This window comes from Oncorhynchus keta, chromosome 5 (assembly GCF_023373465.1).
Source record: "Oncorhynchus keta strain PuntledgeMale-10-30-2019 chromosome 5, Oket_V2, whole genome shotgun sequence".
In the NCBI taxonomy this organism is placed as follows: domain Eukaryota; kingdom Metazoa; phylum Chordata; class Actinopteri; order Salmoniformes; family Salmonidae; genus Oncorhynchus; species Oncorhynchus keta.
In genome coordinates, this window is record NC_068425.1 from 16012170 (window position 1) to 16027061 (window position 14892).

At 44.3% G+C, this 14892-nt stretch overlaps 1 protein-coding gene across 1 annotated transcript; it reads right to left on the bottom strand.

Moving 5' to 3' along the window:
• Positions 1 to 10102: 10102 nt before the first annotated feature.
• Positions 10103 to 11056, bottom strand: LOC118384167 (sphingolipid delta(4)-desaturase DES1-like). Its single transcript, XM_052518309.1, has one exon. The coding sequence runs from the start codon at positions 10955 to 10957 to the stop codon at positions 10103 to 10105; it is 855 nt and encodes a 284-aa protein (XP_052374269.1). The 5' UTR covers positions 10958 to 11056.
• Positions 11057 to 14892: the final 3836 nt, after the last annotated feature.

Below are 14892 nucleotides of genomic sequence, written 5' to 3' on the forward strand. Positions count from 1 at the left end.
GTGTACATAGCCTACAGGTAGTATGTGCATGCAAGGATGTGCTGTGCGTTCTTGTTCTGTCTGTTCTTGTGCCAATTGTAGTGAATATTTGTTTATGAAGTGTGTGCGCACGTGCTTGCAGGCCTGTGCGTACGTGTGTGTGGATCAAAGTAGATTCGACAGAACATAGGGTTTTGTATAGTTTGACGCATACGTAGTACCACTCACGGGTAAATCAAGCAGTGGTCTCAACTGTGAAGCTGTTATGGACCTTAATGGCCCTTGGAACGGAGACATGTAAACATGCTCAGACATTGAGGCACATGTCACACTCTGGGCAAACATATCACATTAAGTGCATACAGTAACCCTCACACAGCAATCTTCACTCAATCATCTGTGATACTATCCCCATGCCTAAGAATTTGTTTATCCAACATCTAGAGTGAGGATGTGGGCATCGTTCTCCATGCACCGTTTGCATCAAGGATTTATGTAGACATACGCACGTACACACCACACGCTCACACATGCACCGCCATCCCCATCCCACAACCTGTCCCATCCTTTCCACTGTCCCAAAAGTAGGTCCCAGAACCACAACAGACTTTTCCCATGGTGCGTCTGTTCCTGATCTGTCATATCATTACAAGTCATAGGCCGCTTTGCTGGCTCACCCACTCACAACCCAGTCTCTCACAGAGCGTGCTACAGGCTGGAGGATCTGCCCGGTAACAATGCCATGACTGTACCCAGAGGGCCGTGCAAGAGGCAGCCTCTGCTGCCCTAACATGAGCCTGTTGTGCCTCTCCTCTCAGCATCACGCTAGCGAGCAGGCAGACAGAGGAGCATGCTCTCTGTGTGTAACTCACAGACAGTCAAGCCATCATGACACAGCGAGAGGAGGGTGACGCTAGTCTGTTTATTGAGTAGCACAATGTAGAATTGGATGAGAGAGAACCAATTAAGTGTGGTTATGTCTTACCAGTGTGTGAATGGCACTGCAATGCCTTGTCGTTCATGAAATGGCTAGCCCTTTAGGGCTCTACTAATGAATTAGTGTAGCATTAATATGGAACTTAGCATAGCCGTAATATAACTACAGCACATGCCTGCACACGCAAGTGTATTAACAAGCCAAATTCAGTGAAATGTTGCATGTAGATATCATAGTGATTCTGTAATAACTGTCCAGGTTGGTTTACTCCAAGTAGATGTAGCCTGTTACTAAATCTAATTTTGTTTCTCAGAGAACAGCAAAATTATGCCACCTTTAATCCACATGTGACATATTTCATAAATGTATTGGGTTGATGCCAAGGGATGATTGCCAAGGGATGATTGGCATTAGATCAGGAATGGCTATCTCCCTAAAGCCAGGAAAATGATTTCTGAGGAAAAAAATATACAAATTGGGTGAAGCCTGTAATGTGCCTGGCACTCATATTACTGGGGGAAATTATTTTAAACCATTAAATAACCCATTAAATAACCCATTAAATAACCCATTAAATAACCCATTAACCTCCAGATCTGTGCCCACCAGTGTTATGTTAGAGAAGAGCTTTGTGGCTATGAATGAGATCAGAATTTCTCTCTGTGGATGAGTAATAAGCCCATGTCAGGGGATACTGTTCTGCCCTCTTCTTGTGGTATAAATAGCCAGTTGGGATACTTTCAATGTTATACTAGCTGATCTTTATAAACCCCAGGGGGTCAAAGAGCCACAAGATTAGGCTGGGACTCGGGGTCAGTTGAGCCACAGTCAACCTGCGGACCGTAAACTAGCCTTTAGTGTGTAACCTGTCGGTCAGTTTAGAGCAGACCTCCTTTGTGAGATTATCAATTCTTGTCTCATCTTGGTGACTGCCACAGTGGAGTGATTGGGGACCAGTGTGGAAAGTGAGGTGTTAAGAGTGTTCTGGGGACAGACATGAGTCAAAACGTTCTTTTGTCTGCAGGATTTGGCCCAGATTTAGCCGGGTGGTGGATACTGCCTGGCTGTGAGAAACTCCAACACACTGAAAATTGGCATGCTTTCAAAGGCGCATCTTTCAAAAACAAAGGCGCTGTTGGTCTTATTGAATTGATTGATGTGATCCAGTGAACCGCTGAGTTGTTGTGAGGGGAGATACAGTTCTGCACAGGGATGATCCCAGTCCTACACAAACCTAGTAGATGAGAATGTCATACATAGTGTATGGGCCTACTCCCTCTGATTCTGCTAGAATGTTTTGCAGTTTGGCCTCTGAATAATAGAGGCAATTTGGAGGGAACATGGCATTCATAATGTGTTTGAGTGTTACTTCTAACTCTCTCTTACACATTACAGCCTATTGCAATCATGCCTATGGCCCACTTGTAAAAAGCCTAAGTTTAGCTAAGGAAGATATCCGATGCGACATCATTAAAGAATCTGTCACTGAATCTATATCATTGTAGTATTTTTTAGCAAAGATGTAACAAGATGTACTGTTCTCTTCTATTTTCCTCATACACTGTAGGCTCCTTCTCACACAAGTAAACGCAACAACGCATAAGCCTATAGGCCTACAGCGCATGACATTAAAGAGACAGATCGATGAAAACCGCTGACCATCAAATTCAAGGGCCTAAAAACAGTTACGCAAACACACTTTTCCTTAGTAGGTAGTCGGGTCACCAAGGAATTGGCTGCAATGCAAAGCCAACCTTGTCACGGTCGGATTGAGTGCCATGAGAGCACACAACCGGCAGAATGCCTCTAGATCTACTCTGTGGAGAAGAAGGAAGAACAGCTGCTATGATCACATTGGCCCCTGAGCTTACTGTATATAGACCCAGTTTTCTTCATGTATTAATGACAACATTCATTATTAATAACATGTGGTTATTGTATAGGACTTGTTCTGTAATTAATCTGCCTTTTAGACAAAATGCAGTTTTTCCTCTGTTTTATATCATATTGTGCAATAGCTGATGAAACTAACACTATAGAAGTGTGAAAATATTTGATGAGTGTTATTCTATTTCCTGATAGATGCTGATTGAAAATATCAATCTACACAGGACCTTCTAATCCCAAGGCTTACTGTACATGGGCAGAGTTTTGGTTATCCATGGTGACATCACCATGTGGTAAATTAGTTACTAGACCAATAAAGAGATCTCCAAACCTCTCTGTCAATAAGATAACACATTGCGTTACTCCAATTTTACTTCAATATGATGGTTATTATGTCAATATTTGCGCATAAAGGCATTTCCACTGCCATTTCTCACATATTTAATTTTACCGACACAAAAAATTCCCACCATAACTAGGCAAGTTATTATTTAACTAGGCAAGTTATTTTCAATGATGGCCTGGGAACAGTGGGTTATAACTGCCTGTTCAGGGGCAGAAGGACAGATTTGTACCTTGTCGGCTTGGGGATTTGAACTTGCAACCTTTCGGTTACTAGTCCAATGCTCTAACCACTAGGTTACCCTGCAGCTTCATTTATACTGGCATTTAATGTTTCCATCAGCTGGGTTGTGACTTTTTTCATGCATCAGGTAAATCATCTGCATGAAATGGTTGGATGGAAACGTGGATAGTAAGGTACTTAATTGTTACCCAGAAATAATTTGATATTGATATAAAAACGGCTGCAATGGGCCTTTAAGAATTCCATTTACAGGTGCTTAAGTTAAAGGGTAGCTAAGCTATAATTTGTTGTGGGCAGGGCAAGGCCCATTATTGTAGCATGAATGACAATGTATTAGCATACTCAACGGGAGACATTTAATTTTTCCTCAAATTTTTCCTCTGATTGTTTGATAGTAATTATAGCTTGCTTTATCGACTGCAACAGCTGCTCAATCATAGTAAAGATGAAGTATCGCATCACCCACGCCCCAATGTCTATTGAGATGTTGTTTGTGTAATGTTGTTGATACAAGAGCAGGGAGAATAGCATGGGAGGAGAGTGTGCTGTTCATGCATTAGAAACCATCAGTGTTACTCTAGATGAGCTCAGTGTTAAGACCGCTGTTCCCTCCTTCGTTATGAGTGTTTCTACTTCGCTCTATAATTTTTCAATTCTATTTTAGGGATATCACTGAAAGAGCCCATTATACAAATCAGTTGGCCATAAAAATGCATCTACCTTGCATCTTCCTTCCAGACAAGACTTCTCATTTCAATATCGTCTGTCTTCTTACAGCAATGTAGTACTGCAGAATAGCCATAGTACAGTATCTTTCTATCTATTTTAGACTCAGGCTACATCTTGGACACAATGTTGTCAGTCGGACCTTGACTTATATAACTAACTATAACTGTACAGTACAGGGCCCAGGGCGAGGGTTACTGACTCCTCGCTCTTCGCACAGTATCAGTTCTGTTCCTGCAATACGATGTGTAATGATGTGCAGTGGCCTGTGGCCTGCCTCTCTCTCTTTCTTTCCATCTCTCCATCTCTCTCACTCTGCCTCATTCTTCCTTGCTCTCTCACATAACTGTTTGAAGCGATAAGCCCAGGTCACTCACACACACACAACACAGAGAGGTCGGTCTTCCCATTAGTGATGCTGGCCTCATTGTGACCACACAAAGAACATGCCCTGGGCTCTCCCTCCGTGGAACAGATCAGCTGCCTCTCTTAAGTCCTTTATTAATGGAATCGCAATCTCTCCATCAGCACCGAGCCCTCCATTTATGTAACCACAGTACTGGAAACCCAGTCCCAGATAACCACAAGAGTACAGGCCATGGTGGGGATCGTCAGATGTACATACTGGTGCCATGTGACCCTTTATCTGTAGTGCTAATGGAGTTTGCCAGGTATGGTCAGAGTCTTAGTGGTCACCAGCGAAACAGCAAACGTTTTGGTTTCATTGTATTTTACAGTTAGTCCGCTACAACTAATCAATGTCTTGATGCTATGTGCCTAGAATACATTGAATAAGTGGTTCGGCTGGGTACACTCAAGGAGGGGTTAGGATAGGAAACACTGCCTTACTATAGATATACTGACATGTACTGTAGCTATATGGGTCTGATTTATACGGGTGTCTACTTGGTGACTAGGTGACCTGGTTTCTATGGTCTGTTGAGCTCCAACTCTCTCATCTGAAATGTACTCTTCTTCTAGCGATTCAATGGCTTCTACCTGGCTGGAGCACGGGTATAGCTTACTGTGACCCTGCCTGGGTTGGTTGGCGTTTCTGCATCAGTGGTTGGTGTGCCATAGAAGTGAGCAGTTCTGTCATTGCTGATCACGCTCAGGACCTGGTATGGAGATAGGGCTGAGATGGGGGTCATTCATGAGAACCAGTCCTGTTTTCCAATGACATTTTTTTAATGGCTTTATTAGTTTTGCTTAGTTCCGGGTCATTTGTCTATAACTCAGCCTGTGTCTCAGCTCTATTGAGCTGACCGCGATGACTTCATAGCATGCAATGGCCAATGTTTCTTCATCCATTCCTGGGAGACCTCATTGATGAAGACTACAGAAGTACATCTAGACTGTATGAAATCAAAGGGGGGCATGCGGCCATGTGGCCATGTGGTAAACTGGTTCTAATTACTGCTGACCAGAGCTGAAGTCATCAGGTTTGCAGGCTGAGCTCTTTCATCAGTATGGATCCCATTAGATTAACCAGTCTCCTGAGAGAGGGCCGGCCGGAGGAAGAGAACAGAGATATGGATGGACGCCACTCACTTTAACTGTCGCTTGGATCTGCACAGTGCCGTCCTCAGTCAACTGTTTTTATGCCTCGTAGAGACACAATGGAATAGTGATCAAGTTAGCTATCCAGCAGATTTGTTGAAGATTGGTTCAGTTAACTCCTCAGGAGATAAACTAATTATAAAACGTATTGGTGGAGGACAAGTGTACAATAAGCTATAGATATAGCAGTACCCACAATAACAAACATATTACCACAGATTGAGTGGTTCCATTACCAACCAGCTATGTTGACAGAAAACAACATTACCTAACAGGGAAACGGTTGTCAGGTTACATTGACAGAGTAGTTGAGATCTAGGCTAACAGCTGGGGGACTAACTTCAGTAAACACAATCCTGGCTCTGTTTGTTAGCCTTTTTGTGTGGAACAGATCCAGCCTCTGCAACCCATTCTCCACTCTCACCCGATCATCCTGTCATTATACACAGGCCTCTTTCTCGTATCCTGCTGTTTCCCCCCTGCAGATAAAATTACTGTAATCTGCTCATATCAGGCAAACAGAGAGAGCCCCTGCTAGCCAGCGGAGAGCTATCTAACTAGCATATTGCGGCTTCCACAGCTAATAACACCCCTAATGGGGTTATTTGTGCAATGCAGATTGGAAATGTTGACAAGGTGGTTAGATAAAGCTGGAGAGGGGTCGGTGTGCTACAGTAGGTTACAGTAGGGAGGGTACGGTATACATTTACATTTACATTTAAGTCATTTAGCAGACGCTCTTATCCAGAGCGACTTACAAATTGGTGCATTCACCTTATGACATCCAGTGGAACAGCCACTTTACAATAGTGCATCTAAATCTTTTAGGGGGGTGAGAAGGATTACTTATCCTATCCTAGGTATTTCTTAATGAGGTGGGGTTTCAGGTGTCTCCGGAAGGTGGTGATTGACTCCGCTGTCCTGGCGTCGTGAGGGAGTTTGTTCCACCATTGGGGGGCCAGAGCAGCGAACAGTTTTGACTGGGCTGAGCGGGAACTGTACTTCCTCAGTGGTAGGGAGGCGAGCAGGCCAGAGGTGGATGAATGCAGTGCCCTTGTTTGGGTGTAGGGCCTGATCAGAGCCTGGAGGTACTGGAGGTACTGTATACAGATGGTTTATTCAACATTTGTAACCCGAGTATCCCTGACCATGTCAGAGCGTGGGAGTCATACCTGAGCAATTGGTGAAGTCTTGAAAAGTATAGAGATGATGGACTTATGTGGGGTATACAACATGATACCCAACTATCAGGTCTTTCTCTGGGTACCATGGAAACAGCTGTCACAGTTCAGTGAGTCAAGACACACGCACAGTGAACTAATAACACTAGTCTACTTCCCAATTTGAGTTGTTGAGGCAGTCACACAGCCATATAGGAGTAATGAATAGGATAAACACCCTTTCCCTCCTAGAGACATTTGTAGTAGGCTATAACAAGAAAACATATTAAAATACTCATGAATTCTACATGGGAAGGATTCAACATCGAGGATTCACCCAAACGTGCCAGGTACTTTATTGATGATAAAAATAGTAATTTAAATGTTATAACTAGCGAACATGTCAAGAGTGTTTAAGGTGTGTTTTAGTAACGTCTTGAGGAAGTTAGAGTTAAGTTTGAAGAGAGTAATATTAGCCCTGCTCGGTTGAAGTGAAGGATAGCATCGTACTGAGAGTAGCTGCCATTTTATGTCGATTGTGAATGAACATGCGTGTTGTTAATAAGATATTTTGCTGTGTTATTTGTATAATGGGTTTTCTGTTGTTATGTAATGTGTTACTTTTGTGAAATGATTGAAATAAATGTTGACTTGAGAATACAACACCGTATCACTCTTGTGATTATTTCTCCCCTGTTTTCAGGGGCGTAACATTTTTGGAGGCACCGCTGAGATAGCTGCTCAGATGTCCAGTTTCCACACCGTGGTCGCTGAATTCCGAGCCAGCTAAATCTCCACATAACAACTCAGGCAGGCTGCAGTGAGGAAAGTGTTGCTGTTCGAGGGAAGCTGGAAGTTAGTGGTTAAGTACGTGTCAACTGAGGCCATTGATCAACCATCAGAGACAGTAAGGACCATCTAATTCAGAGTCAACTCCTGCAAGCGCCTTGGAAGAACTACAGGAAGAGGTAGTAGGAGAATTACACACCCTGACTAAAGACAAATTACTAGAGATATGTGATTTCCTTGAAATATCAGGAGAACAGAGAAGAGATGTTAAAGATAAATCCCGCATAGCATTAATGACTCGCATTATGATGTTCCTTGAAAGAGAGGAAGTCTCAGAGTTAGAAGATGGCGGCATGTCGGAATTCTTGCTACTTAGAGACGAAATGACAGAGATGATCAGTGGCATAGATAACAAAACAGGGCAAGTTGACCATGATATTGAACCAGCCGGAACAGAATAGAGGAACTGAGAACTGTAACCCCACAACAAGGGGCGGGAACTGAGCAGATTACTGCAGCCAAAGTCAGTGATTCTCTGTGTCAGCCCCAACACCATGCCAATCTTCAGGGGAGTGTGCCGCTCTCACCCAATGCACAGCCCAGCTCATACTGGCGCAAAGAGTTTAACATTTCTGGTCAGATAGGTGAACCGGGCCAGAAAGAAAAACTGATTTTTTCCAGCCTTGCCCATCAGATTGAAAATGGACTTAACAGAGGCTATCCTGAGGTAGAAATAGTAGACGCAGTAGTCAGGGCTATTTCTCCAGGCTCACAGCAACGCAGCTACTTGGAAGGTAAACCCCAGCTAACTCTTCCCACACTTAGATGTATCCTGCGTTCCCACTTCCAAGAGAAGAGTGCAACAGAGCTTTACAAACAGCTAGCTTCAGAAGCACAGCATAGCAAGGAGACCCCTCAAAGCTTCCTGATGCGCGTTTTAGATTTGAGGCAAAAAGTACTGTTTGCATCCCAGGAGTCAGAATCAGGGCTTAAGTATGACCCTGCTCTAGTCCAGAGCATGTGTTTTCACACAGTCCTTACGGGTCTCCAGAGTGACAGTATCAGGATAGACATGCAGCCTCTCCTGCTAGAGAGCAAAACATCAGATTAGGTTTTGCTAGAGAAGCTTAACATTGCTTGTGCTAATGAGATAGAAAGACGAAACAAAAAGCGGTTTAATGGCCCACAGCCTGCTACAACTGTAAGTGTAGTCCAGCAAATTGTGCCAGAGAAGATTCATTTGAGAACCTGAAACAATGTTCATCATGTAAAGAGACACTGTACTGTTCCAAAGTATGTCAAAACCAACATTGGACTAAACATAAGGAAAAATGCACTCACCTGAAAATTTACTCTAATAGTGAAAGGTTTTCCTGCACAGAGGAAAATGCCCACTCCTTACCATCCCTAGCTCAAGGTTGCCACCCCCAGAAGGTCACCTCGCTAGTCGGCAGACAGTGCCTTATTGAGTGTCACCTGAATCGCCACCACCTCCAAGCTCTATGGGACACAGGCTCTCAGGTAACGCAAGGCTGAGAGATGTTTCAGAAATCCTGGACTCACCTGATGATCTAAGGTTGACTGCAGCAAATGGGACTGAAATGCCGTACCTGGGATGGATTGAAACAACTTTTCGGCTAGCCTCTGAAACTGACCAAACAAAGGAACTGATCATCCCAGTGCTGGTAATGAAAGGCTGTCACCTATCTCATCCCATCATAGGTTTCAATGTTATCGAGCACATCCTGACAATGAACGAAAAGACTAAACAATACAGTACAGTAAAAACAGCTTTCCCAAGCCTCAATAGAAACAAGGTGAGAGCTTTTATACAGGCTGTTAGCGCAGAACAGACAGATGAATACGCAGTGAAAACCAAGAAAGAGAAGGTTGCTGTACCAAAACACAGTAGCATTCAGATTGAGTGCCGTGTAGCTTCCCAGCCTTTCAAAGATGACATGACAATGCTTTTCCAGCCAGACCTGAACCCGCAGTGGCCAGACGACCTTGAGTTCTTTGACACACTAGTCAGAGTCAGGAAAGGTGTTTTTCCAGTTATCCTGCTTGATGTCTCTAACCCCACTGACCACGACATTGCCCTGCTAGGACGCACAATCATCGGTACAGTACAAACCATCATGACTGTGTTACCTGCCCAAGTCTTTGAAAAAACTGTCACCTCAGCCACAGTGAATCACACCAGCGTTCGAACCCCATGTACTGCTACTGAACAGTGGGATCCACCAGTAGGTTTAACTCACCTAACCGAAGAGCAGAGAGAGGTTGTTAGGCAAATACTTAGAGAAGAGTGTCACTCCTTCTCCAGATCAGACAATGACATTGGCTGCATTGAACGATTGAAAATGACTATTTCTCTAAAGGACTCTGAACCAGTAAAGCGCACATACATGTCAGTGCCCAGGCCACTGTATCAGGAGATGAAGGGTTAAATTTATGACCTCATAGTCCAGGGCTGGGTTAGGAAGTCAAACTCTTCATATTCTTCACCATAGGTAGCCTACGTCCTGGAATGCTGGGGAAGTCGTGGTGCTCGTTGTGGTAGCCCACATTGAAGGTGAGCAGGTTGAGGGAGCCATAGTAGGAGTAGGTCTCATGGCCCTTGAGAAACATGTAGTGCTCAGCGATAAAGTGTCCAGAGATGGGGTGCAGGCCCATTCCCAGCAAGGAGCCCGCCATCATGTACACCACAGGCTTGGCTCCACACAACCAGTAGAGGGCCACGTTGAAGGACAGCTGCACGGCCACGTTGGCCAGCTCCAGGCCGGTGATGGGCTTGGGGTTGATGCAGAGAGGGCGGATGGCGTAGAACAGAGGCTGGAGGATGATCCAGACAAACTTGCGGAAGCGTGTGCAGAAGAACCAGCCCTCAAAATCAGTAGGGATGTCTACGTCTATACCGTCTCCTCCCAGGTAGCGGTGGTGGTCCAGGTGGTAGCGCTTAAAGGAGGCAGAATACGGCAGCCCGATGGGCAGGTTGGCAAACATGGCAAACCAGCGGTTCCACATGGCCCTGTTGTTGCCAAATGCCTTGTTGTGGGAGATCTCGTGGATGGCCAGGGTCATAGAGTGGTTGATGCAGCTGCCAAAGGCATAAGTCCAGAACAGGACCCATTTCCAGTCCAGGTCTTTGACCAGGTAGAACGCTAAGAACTGGATGATTACCATCATGCAAACAATCCACTTCAGCCTGGGATCAGGCCCCATGAGTGTCTTTATTTCTGGGTACTTTGCCAAAATGTCTTTCCTCCTGTCGGCATGTGGCTGATCTGTATAAACCCATTCGTAATCCTCACGAGCGACACGGTTACCCATATCTTTTTGGTGGTGTAAGTAACAGAAAATCAACGTCTCAAAACATTTGCTTTACTAAAAGTGTCAAGTTCACTCCCTGGTTACCTAACGGACTCACACCACCCTCTCTGGCCCTGTGGGAGTGCGCAGTAATGACGATTGGTCGTTTGCGAACAAACGGCTATTTTTGGTGAACGTCGGGAACCGAGAATACAACACCGTATCACTCTCTTGATTATTTCTCCCCTGTTTTCAGGGGCATAAACAGGGAAGATGTGTGTGTGTGTGTGTGTGTGTGTGTGTGTGTGTGTGTGTGTGTGTGTGTGTGTGTGTGTGTGTGTGTGTGTGTGTGTGTGTGTGTGTGTGTGTGTGTGTGTGTGTGTGTGTGTGTGTGTGTGTGTGTGTGTGTGTGTGTGTGTGTGTGTTGTACCCACATGTAGGTGTTCTGTGTAAGTATACAGTATGTTTGTGTGGGTGGAGGTCACTGATGGGTGGAAATGGTTTTTGGAATCCTTTCATTTCACAAATCCTTTGTAGAAAACTTTTCTTCAAAGCCTGTTCAGATTTCTGTCAGTGCATTTGGAATCAATGTCCAACACTCACCCAAAATTGGTTGATTTTAGGGGAATGATAGTCCAGGCACAAAAATAGAATGGGTACAAAAAAACACAACTTCTGGTTGGTTCTCCAAATGCAGACATGCACTACAGTATCAGCGTCGTTCGGGTTAGCGTTTGGCCAGGTTAGACCATCATTGTAAATAAGAATTTGTTTTTAACTGACCTGCCTAGTTAAATAAAGGTTCAAATAAAAATCTCAGCAAACTGCATCTCTGCCCAAAACTCACCAACACTTTTTGTTTTGAGGGCCAGGGAACATTACAATTGCATAGCTATTACACGGCATCATGTCAGATAGATTGTTGAAGCCATTTGGTGATGAGACATGACAATCCAATAGCTTTGCTGACAGTAATGGCTTCATTTAAATGCAGAACATTCACAGTGGCAAATCACACTTAAGTGACAGATGTTTGTTTTTTTACATTCCTTGTTAATACACAGCCAGAGAGCTGTCCTGATTCAGCCTTGTGAAGTGCCAGAGGACCCAAATACTCTAATCTGGTTAAATGTTGGTTCTGTGTGGAGAGCCTTCTGGTGGGTCACTGAGGCTCAATGGTCCGGATATGTGGTTACACTCCCACTTGTCCCCAAGTGAATCCTGCTGGGCTGACAAATACAGACACACACAGATTCATAGGCTCTCTCTGTAACACACTCATAGAGAAACACAGATATACATGTGCGCACACACACACGCACGCACTGGTTTACACTTGTCATATTAATCTGCTTAATCTTTGCACCCTCATCCCCTACCCCCTCACCCACACACAGCCAGATCCACACTCCACACCCTCAGCTGATAACCCCTGTGTGTGTGGGTCTAATCCTTCAAGTTGACAGACAGATGGTTATTAAGCACCGCTGTGCCATTGTTCTGAGGCCGGGTCTGTAGGAGCTCCATTGTCTTAGAAAAGTGCCTGCTCGAGTAATTTAGCAAAATATCTCCTATACTGTCAACAGGGACAATAGAGCCAGAGGACAGACAGGGGAGCTGCGCTCTCTAGAGCACACGTGATGGCTGCACAAATGATAGCTGGAATATAGGGGCTTAATGCGTTGTTCAAAATATATGGGTTGTTCCAGTGAGGATCAGCCATAGACCGTATAAACAACTGTATTTCTCAGGCTCTGGCTATGGGCTGGGGAGTCTGTCCAGCCTAGCCTAATGTGATACATGAAACATAATGAGGCAAATTTAATGCAGATGTGTTGTAATGAGCGAGAGAAAAAAATGGGACATCATTTAAAAAAAGAAGCCACAAACGATTTAGTCTCAAAAGCTTTATAACTGTAATTTTAGTCTAGATATTCTGTATAAAGACATGAGTGATGTTGTTAAGACATTTTCAGACATTCTATATTTCTGTAATTCCTGATGTCAGTGGTGAGGCACTCTTTCTGAACTCAGTTATTGTGCACAAAATGGAGGGCACCAACATTTTTCTTTCAGACGTAATGGGGAGATGAAAGTGGGTTACATTGCACACTCCTCCTTGATCAGCATGATGCCAGCTGGCTACGAAAAACTTTAGCCAACTTTTCAGCTACTTTTCCTCCAGACAAAGTTCATTTATCAGTTACGCAATGAGAGCCATGCCCAGGAAGCTACCTAAATGTACTGAGCCATGGACAGGAGCAGGAACCATGAGAGGAGGCTACAAGACAGAGAACATGGCCTGGCCTGTTCTGCACCTGACTGTGATCGCCCCCTGGGGTTGAGGAGGAGATACAGGACTGAGGAGGCAGGTGGTTCTTCAAAATAAAACAGACTGTAAAGGACTGACTACTACAGTAAAGGACTCACTGCTACAGTAAAGGACTCACTACTACAGTAAAGGACTGACTACTACAGTAAAGGACTGACTACTACAGTAAAGGACTCACTACTACAGTAAAGGACTGACTACTACAGTAAAGGACTGACTACTACAGTAAAGGACTCACTACTACAGTAAAGGACTGACTACTACAGTAAAGGACTGACTACTACAGTAAAGGACTCACTACTACAGTAAAGGACTCACTACTACAGTAAAGGACTCACTAATGGAAAACATATGTCATAGCTACACAGACATACATTTTAGGTATAACGCAGAAGAAATCGTAGTTATCACTGCAAAATGGAAAGGGTCACATCCAATAAATAAAAATGACTTCTGCACACACTCCTGTACACTCTGCACATTTTATGATGTCAACATTTGTCAGTAGTATGACTAGTAAGACATTTTGTAAGTGCCAATAATAACACCCAACCCCCCACCCCCACCCCAGCTGCTCCCTTTCTGCCCAATAACTAGATGCTAAATGATCTCATGTAGATGACCTCAGTCCTGCAGAACAACATGTGTCATCAGGCTCTATTTAGCTGTCTGTGTTTGGCTTATTGACCAGCTCAAAAGGACATCTTTAGGATCTAACTGATCCCATAGGGGCCAATACCCCAATGAAGCTCTTCTTAATCAGGACCTGGTGAAGGCAGCTGACATCACTCTCATGCTGTTGTCCGTGTGTCTTTGTTCTAGTGATGAGCTACGTGTTTACTGTTTACAAAGCCAACTGTGTATGTGTGTTAGTGACAGGCACAAAAACGCACACTCTAGCCTCCCCCAGAGAAACATCCATAAAATTATACAGCCCACTATCCTTAAAGACAATCTTCCTTTTCAAATGGTTGACCTTACCACTAAACTGACAATGCCACGGATGTGAAGAATGATTTTTAAAGTCAGTTTTTTACGATTCACAGTGCCCAGTGAAATACCACCTGATTATAAAACATGGGTGTGAGAGGGGGTAGAAGTGGGGAGACAGAGTAGCCCCTCCCCGTAGGGTTCCTTTCCCGCCCACTGAATTAGCGGCAGATTGTTCCTCCACGGTTGTGTCTGATTGGATAATGGAGGTTGGTTAGGTTGGATGATCTTCACAGGGGGTTGTGTATCTGTGTGAGATTACATTTTCTTTTGGAAATGAGATGAGGGGGGAAGGGAGGGGTTAGATCCTGTGTGATCCACACACACACACACACACAGTAGGGTGAGTTCATCCGTTTCCAAACCACTTTCTCATGCCCTGGGAACTGGTGCAAGTAACTAATTACTAACACCGATGAGCAATGCGGGTGACTCATAATTGCCATTTTGTACATTCAATGTTTCAATTGACGGTGGCCCTCGAATATAGAATTCTAAATAGGGAAGTTTAGGAACTAAATCGCTGGCAGATGACAGCAGCAAAGCACATCTGACAGTGATGGAAAACATAAGGTTTCATCCATAATGTATGAGACACATCATCCACAGACCATCACTGTATACCTCACTGCAC